General features: G+C 48.5%; 1 protein-coding gene across 1 annotated transcript in view; it reads left to right on the top strand.

The window, feature by feature from the left end:
- Nucleotides 1-995: 995 nt before the first annotated feature.
- The window catches only part of TMC7 (transmembrane channel like 7), a 50,180-nt gene continuing 36,815 nt past the window's right edge, over nt 996-14,360 (top strand). The window contains exon 1 of the mRNA XM_035022367.1: nt 996-1,078. Coding sequence (XP_034878258.1) covers nt 1,012-1,078 — 67 coding nt within the window. The 5' untranslated portion in view covers nt 996-1,011. The remainder of the gene's footprint in view (nt 1,079-14,360) is intronic.

Here is a 14,360-nt window from a genome sequence, read left to right as displayed (position 1 = left end):
TCTACCGTGTGGGGTTTGTCCGATGTTTTCTTATGATTGGACTAGGGTGACAGGTTTTGGGGACAGAGACCCCCACAGGTAGTGTAATTCTCATCACATCATACCAGGAGTGCATACCATCAACGTGACTTATCACTGTGGGTGTTGACCTTGAAAGTCTGTCTGAGAAAGTGTTTGCCAAGCATTTCTCAGGTAAAGTTACTTGCCCTCCCACCCATACTGCCCTGTTTGGGAGGAAATCACAGTGTGCAGCCCCCATTTAGAGTGGAGAGTTCGGCTCCACCTCCTTGAAGTATCTCTATATAAATTATCCGGAATGCTGCACAGGAGATTTATCTACACTTCCTCATTTATTTATTTAATTTGGCAATTACTCATATACAAATGCACACAGAACTACATTTACTTAATCATTTTACATTTATTTATACTTGGCAATTACTTTTAATTTTGTTTGAAACTGGCCATGGATAGACGTCTGGCGATGAAACATGGGTATGGTGTGAAATTTATAACCCAAACTCATTAGGTGGTGACATCCTCCCTTGCACCGCACTGAGCCTCCCAGCTCCCCACCCGCATTTACAAACCTGTACACATACTCTCCCCCCACCCAACTTTTTGGACCCAAATGGCAACTTACTAGATACACTTGTTCAGAGTCCCGGTTATTTTTATTAATAACCCTTCTTAAATTTAGTAAGACATCCGGGAGGTCGCCCCTTCTCTCGGCCGCTGGGTGGAGCCTTCCCGGGCCTGCGGCTCCGCCGTGTCTCGGATCCCTGCTCCCACCGCCCGCCGCACTCCCACCCCGCGCCTGGGCCCCCGGGGGTCCGGCGGCGGCGCGCGGGGAAGGGCCGCCTCGGCGCCGCGCCCCGCCCCGGCCTCTGTGACGTCCGCGCCGGAACCTGGAATTTCGGCTCCGGGAGCTGGCGGCGGCGGCGGCGGCGGCGGCGGCGGCGGCGTTCGGAGCGGGTCTCCGGCGGCCTGTCGGGGGCGCGGGCCGTAGCCATGAGCGAGTCCAGCGCCAGTGCGCTCCCGCCAGGCAGGCGCAGCAGGCAGCCCTTCATCCACCCAGGTAGGGCGGCGGGGACCGCGCTCCCGGCGGCCGGCGGGCGAGCTGCCCGGGGCTTGGAGCGGGCCCAGCCCCTCGCCACCTGCCCGCGCCGGGCGCTCCTGGCTCTGGGGGACAGCGGATCTCTCTTTCTCCTGGTCTCCCTTCTGCAACCCATCCTCGCCCAATTCCGAGGGCGCGTGCCCTCTCCCAAAGAAGCATCAGAGTGGGAGTCCCGACCGTGTGGTGCCTTCCCGATACTGCTCTAGGGATCCCTTATCTGTTAACTGAAAAAGAGTGTGAGAGCCCCGCCAGCCCTACCATTCTGCCACGAGGTGCCCGCCTCCCAGACACTTCAGGCTTTACAGTTAGACAGACTTGGAAAAGAATTCTGCCTGGGCTGTTTATTGCTGTGTGATCTTTGGTAAGTGGCTTGCCTTCTCTGAGCCTCCGATTCTCCAGCAGTAAAATGGGACGAGGGTGGTGGTGGGATCAGTTGAGAGAAAAATTTGTGACGTGCCTACCACACCGCCTGGTACGTAGAAAGGCACAAAAAATGGTAGCCAGTCAAGTGTTACAATCTTTGTCCTTTTTTACTGAGTGAAACTTACAGTGACGTGTAAACTCTGTGAATTTTTACATAAACATGTACAACTGCCACCCAGTCGAGACAGAAAAGTTACCAGCACCTAGGCGCGCTTTCTTATAGCATTCCCATCTTATATTTGCCCTTTAACAAAACACAAGACCCTGCTGTGAGTTTTATAAGCAGCGTTTCCTCTGTTTCAATTTGAGAATAGAAGTTTTGTTACAAGGATTTACAGTAAACCATGAGTGTAGATTTGGGCATTGGGCCCTTCTGATTGGATTGTTCTCTACATCTAGAAGGAGAAAAAGAAGAAGACAGATATCTAAAGAGATCCAAACCCTGGGAACTTGCTCAGGAATCAGAAAACAGAAGTCAAGTTCCGCTCGATGCCAATTATTTTCTTGCTCATTATTAATAGTGCTGTTGTCAGCTCAACTTCAGCCTTTCAATGATAGCCATTCAAGTATTTTTCTAGTTGGCTTCCATTTATCTTCCTCTTATTTTAGCACAATCCATCACATTTAAGATGCTGACCTTGGTTTCCCTACAGATGAGATTCATCTATCTTGGATCTTTGCTGGGTGTTAAAGGAGACTCTCTAAGCATCTTTTTTAGAAGTGTCATAACTGGCCCCTCTGACTAAAAGGCCTTCCCTGTCCCTTGCACAAATGATGCTTTATGAACTTGTATCCACCAACATGGCTGGGAGGCTCAGAAGGGACCGCATTTGTAACTTTGTTGTACTTTGTAAATGGTGGCCTGCTGTATGGACATCACGGGAGGACAGTTGGAGCCAGGCAGGAGACAAAGGGGTTCTGGTTTACAGATTGGGAAATATGTATCCTTCTAAATGATAAAACAGATCATATGGCTCCCCTTCTTAAATTAAAACTTCCCAGTGGTTTCCCATTGTGCTCAGACTAAACTCCAGGCTTTAATGTGGTGCCTGGTAAGGCCTGGTGATTCCATCCCAGCCCACCTTTCTAGACCCTCATCACCTACGACTCTTCCTTAACCTGTCCAGCTCCAGCTACCCTTGCTGCTTTTCCATTCCTCCAACATACAGTTACTGCCTCAGGGCCTTTGCACCAGCTGTTCTCTTTGCCTGGACTACATGTCTCTTTGATCTTCTTATGGCAGCTTCTTCCTCCTCCCGTCAGATCTCTGCTCAAATGTCACCTCAGAAATGCAGATCTCTGGAGCCTCGTCTGAAGAAGCATCCCTAGCTCCCTTCCCCTGACTAGTTTCCTTGCTTATTTCTTCAAAGCACTTACCACCATCTGAAGTCATCTGGTTTGATTGTTTTCTTGTTTATTAGCTGTCTCTCCTTCTAGAATGTAGGTGCCATGAAAAGCAGGGACTTTGTCTTCTCCGAGCACCTAGAACAGTGTCTGGCACATAGTAGATGATAAATATGTGTTGAATGAATGAATGAATGAATGGGTGAATGAAGTATACCCGAGGCCACACTGACAGCTATGGTGTAGAGGTTGAGAATCTGGCCTCTGGGTTCCCAGATGCAAATCCTCATTTTCCATGCCCTGGTCTTGTCTTTGGGCAAAGTGCTTAAGTGCTTTGTGCCTCAGTTTCCTTATGTATTAAATGGAAGTCATGATGGTATCTACTTCAGGGGGTCAATGTAAGGATTAAGAGAGTTAACACAAAAAAACTTGGTAAGTACTTATATTAGTTATCTATGCTGTGTAACAAATTATCTGCAAACTTAGAGGCTTAGAACAGTGATAACCACTTCTTATCTTACAGTTTCTGCAACTCAGGAATTTGGGGATGACCTATCTGGTTCTTGCTCAAGGTCTCTTACGAGGTTGGATTCATGATGTGGGCCAGGGATGCAGTCCTCTGAAAGCTTGCCTGGGGCCGCAGATCCCTTCCAAAGATGAGTTGCTCATAGGGATGACAAATTGACATTGGCTTTTGGTAGGAAGCCTCTCTATATGGACCTTGCAGAGGCTGCTTGAGTGCCCCATGGACATGGCTTTCCCTGGAGCATGTGATCCAGGAGAGAGTATAGAAGAAGCCGTATGTCTTTTATCATCTGCTTTTGGAGATCACACCTTGTTATTTCTGCAATACCTTATTGGTCACATGGGTCACCCTGTTCAGTGTAGAAAGGACCCATGGAAGGGTGTGAATGTCAGGGCATTTAGGGGGAGAGGATCACTGGGAGCCACCCTGGAGACTGGCTGCCACAGCACCACGTGTTAACTGTTGTTATTAACGTCCCTATTCCCTACTAGATGATAAGCCCCAGGAGAACAAGGGCTGGGCCTGTTTGGCTCACCATCATGTCCCCATGCTTAGTGCAGTGCTTGGTGCATAGTAGGCCTTCAGTAAATATTAATTGAGTAGATGCCTTTCATGGTTTGGCCCCATGATGCTTCTAGAGCCTGTGAAGCCCCTTATGTTCCCTGTGCCATGGGTGCCATTCATTACCTTATTCCATTATAAGGCATACTCCTTCTCTTTCAATCCGGCATCACTTCCTCCTGGAAGCCTTCCCTGACTGCCTCCCCTCTCACAAGCTGGACTCTCTGTCCCTGCTCCATGTCCACATGGCCCACTGGCCTCACCCTGCCCAAGTATCTGTTGAGCTGTATTCTTGCTTCTCTTGAGTTATATCATTTTTAAGAGCAGGGATTTTAGAATGGAACAGACCTAAGTTCAGACAATGATTTGCCTCAGTTTCCACCACTATAAGTGAAGGTTCTGACAGGAGTAAAAGCTGGAAGACCACCTTCTGGGGCCTCTCTGAGCCGGCCCCTGGCTACCTCTCCTGAGCCCTGCTGCTTTTCCTTGCCCCCCAGGCCCCAGCTACCCACTGGTCCCTTCCAGTGTTCTCCTCCTCAGGTCTTGCAGTCACTATTCCTCTGCCTGATCTCAGCTTGAGTGTCACCTCCTCCAAGAGGCAAAGACCCCACCCTATCTCAGGCACCCCCCAGGAGGCATTTGCCCACCCCCGGTCCCTCAGCCCCATGGTTCCTGGCATGTTCTGTGTTTACTGCATGGAATGACTTTTCAAGGCTTTTCCCGTTTACCAAACATTTATCATATTCCATTCGGTAAATACTTCATCCTAGATCATCTTCAACTAGCTCGTAGTCAGTGACTTTTAAATTGAGTTATGATTCATATAACAAAATCAACCACTTGGAAGTGTCCCCTTTGGGGGTGAGGAACGGACATTTTCCTCACCCCCAAAGGAAGACCTGTGCCCATTAAGCTTTCACTCCCTGATTCCCCCACTCCGCCCAGCCCCTGGCTACCACCAATCTGCATTCCTTCTCTATGGATGTACCTATTTCGGACATTGCATATAAATGGGCTCATACAATAGCATGACCGTTTGTGACTGACTTCTTCACTTAGCGTAAATAATGTTTTTGAGGCTTGTTCATGTTACAGCCTGTATCAGTACTTCACTCCTTTTTATAGCGGAAGAGTATTCCGTTGTATGGCTATCCTACTATCTGTATATCCATTCATCCATTGATGGACATTTGGATTGTTTCCATCTTTTGACTATTAGGAAAAATGCTGGGGCGCCTGGGTGGCTCAGTCATTAAGCGTCTGCCTTAGGCTCAGGTCATGATCCCAGGGTCCTGGGATCGAGCCCCGCATCGGGCTCCCTGCTCGGCGGGAAGCCTGCTTCTCCCTCTCCCACTCCCCCTGCTTGTGTTCCCTCTCTCGCTGTGTCTCTCTGTCAAATAAATAAATGAAAAAATCTTAAAAAAAAAAAAAAAATCTAAAAAAAAAAGAAAAATGCTACTGTGAACACTTGGGTACAAGTGTTTGATTGAACATCTGTTTTCAGCTTTCTTGGGTATATACTTAGGAGTGGAATCACTGGATCCTATGGTCATTCTGTGCTTAACTTTTCAAGGACTGGCCAAACTCAGGGACTTTTAACTCTTATGTGAGGGTTTGCTGTGACCATTATCCCATTGTTCATCGGGGGAACCCAAGTGACTCAACCAAGATGGACTGATTGTCATTATGTCACGGCCGGACAGGATTGCAACTTATGCGATGGCTTCAGAACCACTCGCCTCTCCTCTCTCCTCGTCAAGGGGCAGCACTTGGGGCAGGGTGACTGTATTTGCATTGACCCCATTTTCCACTGGGTGGGACTCGGTCTGGGCTTTTGGAGCAGGAACACTTGGAAGGGTAAAGGGAGGGTAAGGGATAAAACTAAACAGCCTCTTTAGACTCCTTCTCTTGGGCGGGGGGTGCTGGGATCTGGTTTGTTTTTTATTTTTGTTCTGTTTTAAGGTAAATAAAGAAGACATCTGACAGTTTTTATGAAACCTGCCCAGCCCGTGTACAAATTCCCAGCGTGGCCGATTACCAGGTGTGTGACCTTGAGCAAGTCCTGTTACCCCTCTGACCTTCCGTTTTCTTCTCTGTGAAATGGGGATAATCATACCCCTATCTGCTAGGGTCGCTGAGAGGATTTTTTGTTTTTAAGATTTATTTATTTATTTTAGAGAGAGAAGTGTGCATATGCATACAATGGAGCACTGTGGAGGGAGGGGCAGAGGGAGAGGATCCCAAGCAGACTCCCCACTGAGCCTGGAGCCCCACTCGGGGCTCATTGTCACGACCCTGAGATCATGACCTGAGCCAAAATCTAGAGTTGGCGGCTTAACCGACTGAGCCACCCAGGCGCCCCAGTTCCTGCGAGGGTTTAATGAGATAAGCATGTTGAAGACTTAGCATTACACCTGGCAGGCGCTGAGCACTCAAATGGTACTGTTGCTATTATTATTATATTATTATTATTTGGGCCTTCTCTAGCCTTAATATTGTAAGACTTGATGACTTCATGTGTTGTATACCTACACTTTCTGGGGTTACGCTATCAGTTATATAGTTAACAACTATTTGGGTTGTTTTAGTCTGACACATTGTCTTAAACTGGAAGACAAGTAACCATTGATCCTGTAGTGTTTATTTTCTTCCCCTCATCGGCTAAGCCCATGGGTCAGGGTCACTTGTCACTAAAGGTGTCCCGGGAAGGGGGGATCTTCTGCAGGTCTGGACGCAGCCGGAGACTGCACAGGCCACGAAAGACCACACAAGGCCAAGTGGTTCTCTGGTGAGCCAGCCAGCCATATGACTTGAGTTGTTTTTTCCCCTCTGTCTGAAGAGGCTGAGTGAGCTCTGCCCAGCAACTCAGGCCAGATTAGGCCCAAAGGCCCTTGGTGGCTTTTTTTGTTTTTGTGTATTTTTTTCAGGAAGTGAAGAATTTAGAGGGATAAAAGGGGGAAATGACTTTTCAGTGTTGTAAGCTTTGTTGCAATCTGGTTGCTTTATAAAGGAGCTTTGTTTGAATGTGGGACTACCCAGAACTTCGGTGGGGCTCCCCCCGCCACCCCACCAGCAGGAGGAGGAGGAGGAAGAGAACTGACCTGCCTGACATGACCCAGTACCAGGCGAGGAACCCAAGTAGTGAGAGAGACAGGGCCAGAGACATGCTTTCAGGAAGCGTCTGGTCAAGCAGGAGAAACATTCGCTGAACAGGTAAAGAGGAAAATAGGGTAGTTAACAGCTAACCATACCTGCTGAGAAGGAAATAAAGGGGTGATGAGCTAGAGAGGGGGAGGGCCTACTTAGCTGAGGTGGTCAGAGTGGTCTCTCTGAGGTACAGACTTCTGGGCCCAGCAAGAGCACCGGGTGGAGGTGGGCATGACATTGGTGTATTTGAGGAGGGCTCAGGCTGGAGCCTAGAGGAGGAGAGGGGATGAGGTCAGGCAGGCAGGAGCCAGTTCCTGAGGATCTGGTCAGCCCCGGTCAGCAGTTTGACTTTGGACTCAAGTAGGTAGGTTTCTGGAATTACTCACAGCAACTCAGGAAGTGTGATTTGCCTATTTTATCCCGCCCCCCCAACCCCAGAAACTGAGGCTCTTAGAAGTTACTGACAAGCTACTGAAACAGAAGGACATTAATGTTGTGACTCTAGATGCAGTGTGTCCGTGTGTTCATTTGACAGATGTGTATTTGATTTAAGACATCCCAGGTGCCATGCTAATTGCCATGGGTGTCAGACCTTGGCTCAACCTTGGGCAAAGTTCTTCTCTGAACTTTCTATATTGCCAAATGAAGGTAACACCCAAGAAGGACCCATGCGGTGAAGTGATGGTGAGGATCACAGAAGCTAAGTATGTAAAGGGTTTGGCATAATCAAGGTGGGTGGCAAATGCTCAGTAAAGTCTAGTTGTTTTTGTTGTTGCTTCCAGAAATGCTGGAAATCTTTTTTGGAGAAATCGTGGCCAAGGAAGATAAACACTCCACATAAGGAGTAGCGTGGTCCATAGGAAGATCCCTCACAGCAAATATGAAATCTTTCTGTACATTGAGTTCATTAGTAAATAACTGGATGTATAGCACAATGTGCCAGGCACTGCTCTAAGCCAGGGGTCTGCAAATTACAACCCATGGGTGAAATCCAGCCTGCCACCTATTTTTATAAATAAAGTTTTATTAGAGCACAATCATGCCCATTCACTTATGGATTATGGCTGCTTTCCCGCGACAATGGCAGAGATGAGTAGTTATGACAAGAGACTGAGTGATAATAGTAAGGAAATTGTAAGGTTTGCTGACCTCTTTTCTAAGCAAATAGTAACCATCTAATCCTCAGGATGGTCCTGTCAGGTGGGAACTCCTGTCACCATTTTACAGGTGGGAAAACTGAGGCATGGAATGGTCAACAAGGTAGCAAGTGGACCTGGGATTTGAATCCAGGCAGTGGGCTTTGGAGGCGGTGCTCTTAACCACTCTGTCTGTCTCCTCCTCAGACAGAATCACAGTGATTGCTCCACAGATAGCCCCCTGGATGCTCCACCCACTTGAAAACCGGGAGACTCGGGTTCAGGGCCCAGAGTCACTCCGATTACCCAGTTAGTCACTCCTCTTGAACTCTGCTCATCTGGTCATAAAGCCTTGGAACCAGCCAGTCCCTAGGCCCCACCCAGGTGCCAGGTGGTGTGACTCATACAGGTCCTCCTGGTCTGGCAGATGGAGGAGGCTCCCAAGGCCCTTGGATCCTCCCCTCTCAGACTGGGCTTTGGACTCCGAAGAACGAGGCCTCTCTACATTGTCCAATCCAGTAGCTACTAGCCACATGGGGCTATGCAAATATAAATTTAATAAAGTCTGATAAAGTTAAAAATTCATTTCCTTAGTCTCACCAGCCACATTTCAATTGCTCAGTAGCCACATGTGGCTGGTGGTCACCATACTGGACAGTGCAGATATAGAGCATTTCTCTCGTTGCAAAAGGACAGTGCAGCGTGACACATGATGCCCTGGCATGGGATATAGCCATGCCAACCTGTGCAGCTCAAGGACAGAAATAGCCACAGGGCCAGCCAGAGAGATCTTGTTAAATCTGAGTCAGATTATGTCATTCTGCTGCTCAAAACCCCTAATGGCTCCCACCTTACTCGACTAAAAGCCAAAGTCCTCACCATGGCCCACAGATATCTATTTCTCCCCAGAACTCTTACCCCATCACTCTCCTCTCTGTTGACTCTCTTTCAGCCACACTGGCCTCCCTCTTGTTCCTTGAACTCACTGGGCACAGTCCTGCCTCAGGGCCTTTGCACTTGCTTCTCTCTCTCCCTTGGATGCTCTCTTCTCCCAGATAGCCACATGGCTCTTTTCCTCCCTTCCTGTAGGCTTTGCTCTAACCCATCCCTGCCTTATTTTTCTCCACACACTCTCAGCATCTGAAATATATTGTTCCTAACTTGTTTACCATTGGTCTCCTCTGGCTAGAATGTTAAGTCCCATGAAGGCAAGGGAACTTGTGTGTCATATTCAAGGCTATGTCCCAGTCTTAGAACAATGCTTGGCTGGCACATAGCAGTTGTTCAGTAAATGTTTTTGAGTGAGCGACTGAATGGATGGATGGATGGGCAGGTGTGTGGCCTTTCCAGGAGGAGGGCAGTGATAAAACTCAGGCCTTGGACCACTTGGTGGAGATGTCCTAGCAGCTTCAACTAGATCCCCTCGACTGTGAACCCTTGGGTTAGGGTTAGGGTGAGCTGTGAGTACAAATTACTTGAGGTATGCCAGTTAGCATCCAAAATAAAAACAATGTCAAAGAATATGAGTAGAAAGAAGTCCAAAAAGTTCTGAAATCAATGTCTACATTGCCTTATTGGTAATCTCACACAGGATGTGCATGAGCCATTTGAGCATTTCTTGAGAAATAACAGCAAAGCACGCTTCTAACAGGGCTTGTTTGTGTGAAATACCTTAAAAAGGAAGGATATAATATACGGTCAACATCCCAGTCATTATTTTTTGCCAGCTTATTTTTTCTCCTTTAAAATTTTTTTTCAATTGTGAAAAAAAAAATATCATCCATATAGAAAAGAATAATACTCAGTGCTTAAATTCCTTAAATCTTTTTCTCCCTTTTTGGTGCCCCTGCTTTGCTGGTGTGCTAAACGCATGCTTTGGTCTGCCTGGTAGGTGAGCGAACATTGCCCATACCCCACACACCGGATTCATTCATTCATTCATTCATTCATTCAGCAGGTGTTTATTGAGCATCCACCATGTGTCAAGTTCTGTGCTAGACCCTGGGGACTCAGCAGTGCAGGAGAGAGATGGGCTCCCTGTCCCCGTGAAGATTGCTAGTCCTAAGGGGGGGAGGGAGAGGGTCAGAGACAAGGTGCAAGTGAACAATTAGGGATGAGTGCAGTGGGGTGGGCACTTGGGAGATAAGACTGAAAGAGTGAGTGAAAGGTCGTTGAGGCAGGAAGCAAGTCTGTAAACCTTCCTCCTCTCTAGAGCCTCGCGCAGAGAAGGGCTCCATGCAATTTGTCAAACAGAACTCATTCCCCCTGCAGCTGGCGAGAGGCCTGAACCAGATGACCCAGAAGGTCCCTTCTTGCCAGGAGTTTCCATGATTCTGCAAGTGGGAAGAAAACCCTGAAGTGAGCCCAGTGCCAAATATGGTTGGGCTAGGTTCTTGGCAGGCACTCGAGGGAGGCTGGTGGTGGTTTTAGTCCCATTTAGATCACAGTTGGCCTGTGCCCACATCCTGGGAGTGTTCGTGCCTATGGATAGGATCTCGTGACCTGTGGAAAGAGCTGCCAAGAAAGTTGGGACCTAAGGATGCTCTCCAGGTTTCCCCTCTGCCCATTCATTCATTCATTCATTCATCCTTCAGATGGAGGGCTCTCCATGAGCAAGACACTGCTTTAAGTCTCAGAGAGACTAACTTTGTCTTTAACCTGGAATAATGCCAGATATCAGAAGTACTTAATGCCCACCTCTGCCCCTGCATCTCCTGTAATTACCCAGTCATCCTCCCACCTAAATAATAATCTCCTAATTGCTGAAATCCAGCTCCAGTGGCCAACAGATTCTAGACATTCCTAGATGGAGGCCCCCCAGTGTCTCAGAAACGCTCCTGCCTCCCATGCAAATGGCCAACAGGCAGCCCACACACTGACCACAGGACTTCATTGGCCATGCTGACAACAATCTCAGCTGGACCCACTCAGGAGAACATCTGACAGTAACTATAATGAGACATTCTTATTCTCTAAGGATGAGAAAAGCAAGGCTCTGAGAGATGATGCAACCTGTCTTTCTAAGAAGGTAGAACCGGGAGTCTGTCTTGACAGCAAAGCCTGGGGCAAGCCGCCATTTCTCTGGGCCCCAGTTTCCCTGTTGAAAAGCCGGGGCCGTGAAGCCTTCCCTGGCTCCCACTGCAGGTTGGCGTGGGAAATCAGGTGATATCATGCTTTGACAGATGTGTGGTGGATGAAAATGAGTGGAGGTGGATCTTTGTGATAGAAATAATGATGCCTGTGTTCAAAGGTATGCTTGTGATTTTTTTTCTCTATTTGAAGATGAAGCACTTCCCAAGAACGTCTGAAGAGGAAAAATCATTGCTCTTCGATGATGGCCATTTTGAAACTACAGTTTTCCACCAGGGACTGTTGTTATGGAACATGAATAGGAGTATATGGAGGAACAGTGAAATAATTTCTATCTTTAGTGTTCACAAAGCACTTTCAAATCCATGGCCCACCGAATCATTTCATGCTGAGGACTTCAGCTTTGGCATTTGGAAGACCCATGATAGGGTCCTCATTCCAACACATACTAGCTGGGTGAGTGGGCAAGGCCCTTCACCTCTCCAAACCTCAGTTTCTTCATCCATAAAATGGGATGATTCTATTTAAAGAGTAGTTCAGAGTATTAAGTGTGGTGACGCATACTGAGTACCTCAAATAGCCTGGCACAAGGTAAGTGCTCAGTAAATCCTAGCTAACATTATTGGTTTTGTTTGTAACGCCACCCTCATGATCATGCTGATGAGGTCCGTGGTATTATATACCCCATTCCTGAGACGAGAAACATGGGACCCAGAGACAGTCCTTGTCTCGCCCGGGGTGGCCCGGCTAGTGGGTGACAAGCCAACCCAGGCTCCAGCTCCCGCCCTTGGTCCCTGACCCTACAGTTGCTGAATATTCAGTTGGTCAGTGCTGCTCCATATTCAAAGACCTTTGTTTGAGGTTAATAAGAGCCCTTTGTTGCTGTCCAGAAGGAGTGGCCTCCAGCCAGGGCCTGGACCCTTTAGCCTCTAGGCCCCCGCCCGCCCCACCCACCACATTGGCTCTAGGGAGCCGCTGTTACTAATGGAAGTGGATCATACCCGCAGGGTGCGCAGGGGCAGGGAAATGGAAGGTTGAGTGAGATTCGCCGGCAACTGGCAGGGTTCCAGGCGCGTGTCTGTGTGTCATCTGCAGTGAGACAGCTGACCGTTGTGTCTGAACATGCTCATCAGAGAGGCCAACGTTCCAAATCTGCTCTGTCAGACTCCAGCTCAGAGAGCGAGGCCTTGGCTGGTTTCCCCCTCCCCAGCCCTCCCTCCTCCTGTTAGCTGTAAGTACATTTATGGAGCCCACTGCGTGCCAGGGCCTGTGCTGGTTGCCTTTCTCCCCATGTGGTTGCCTTCACTGCTCGTAGGCTGGCCCCTGTGGGTGGGTCCCGTGCTTGGCCAGGCAGCCTCCAGGGTGATCCTTGAAAATGTGGTCAGATCTCGACGGGCTTCGGCCCGAGCCCTCAGTCCGCCACATCCAAGCGTCATACCCAGCCCACAGAGTCTGACTCAGTCTGGCCCCAGGCACCTCTCTAACCTCTGCTTTTCCTTGCTCCCTGTCCCAGTTACCTATTGTTGTTAGCACACTACTCCAAACGTGATGGCTTACCCTGTTTTGTTTTATTGTTTCTGCTGACTCTGTGCGCCGGGAAATCAGCAGGGCACAGAAGAGATGGTTTGCTCTGCTGCATGTCCTGTCTGTTGGGTCTGCAGCTTCCAGAAGGCCTCTTCGTACCCATGGGGGCACTTCATGAGGATGACCCAAGGGCTGGGGACTGGCTCCATAGCTCACTGGGGTCAGAACCAGAGACTTTGGTTCTCGCTGTCCACTGTTTCCTTGGGTCTCTTCCTTGGACACTTGGGGCCTCTTCCTCTCCACATGGTTGTCCCAGCAACATTGCCAGACTTCTTACACGTCAGCCTTGGGGTCCCAACAGCACAAAAGTGGGAACTTGCAGGCCCTTTTAAGGCTTGAGGCTCGAATTGGCAGAGCAACACTTCTGTTGCAGTCTTGGCTAAAGCAAGTCGCAGATCCAGCCCAGATTCGAGGGGACTGCAGAGGGGCTGGTGTGGCTCATTGGAGGTCGGCAACAACAGAGCCTATGAGGCTCCTGTTCATTCAGTCTCCTCTAGCCACATAGACCTCCATGCTCTTCCTCAAGCATGCCGTACACACCCCTGCCTCAGGGTCTTTGCACTTGCTGTTTCCCTCTCCTGGGATGCTCTTCCCCAAATATCCATAGGGCTCATGCCCTCTAATCAGCCTCAGCTTAAATGCTACTTTGGTACAGAGACCATACCTGACCCACCTTCTCAGAACCGGTGCACTCCGCCTATCACCTGTCTCCTTACCGCACTCTGTTTTTGTTTTCTCACTTATCACCTCCTGGCATAATATTCATCACCTATTTACTGTCTAATCTTCCCCTCCCCCACCTCAAAATATAAGTGCCATGTGAATAGGGCATTTGTTTTGTTCATGGCAGTATCTCTAACTCCAGACCGGACACATGGTGGATATATTTGTTGAATGAATGAGTATTTGAGATAAGGAGACTTATCTCAAAGAAGTTCAGAGGTTTAAGTAACTTTCCCAAAGACACACACACTAATTATCAACAGAGCTGGGATTCAAACCCAAGCAATTTAGCATCTAATATTAAGTCTTAAAAGTTTTGCTGCCTATGGGGGTAACTACTTAGGTAATTATGACTGTTTCCTACTTCCTCTCCCTGTGTCCTGTCTCCATTCAAGGTAGTCTTTCCACAACTAAAATTGGATCAGGCATAAAACCCATCTTGAAGGTAGTGTCCTTCAACTTCAATGGAAGGCCCTTCCTTCTTAGACCACTGCATAAGGCTCAGCAAAACTTGGCCTCCAGCAGTGGCATGATGTAGTAGAGCAAATACAGATTTTTGAGTCAGGCAGACCTGGTTCTGTTTTCAGCGCCCCCACTCACAGGTTAAGCATGAGCTAATTAGTAATGTCATCCATCCATTCATCCATCCATCCATCCATCCCTCCATCCATCTTCCCATCCATCCACCCACACATCCATCTTCCCATCC

The sequence above is a fragment of the Mirounga leonina genome, unplaced genomic scaffold, assembly GCF_011800145.1.
Source record: "Mirounga leonina isolate KUSES-001 unplaced genomic scaffold, KU_Mleo_1.0 Mir_175, whole genome shotgun sequence".
In the NCBI taxonomy this organism is placed as follows: Eukaryota; Metazoa; Chordata; class Mammalia; order Carnivora; family Phocidae; genus Mirounga; species Mirounga leonina.
Note: the sequence above shows the minus strand (reverse complement) of the source record. Positions and strands in the feature narration are given on the sequence as shown.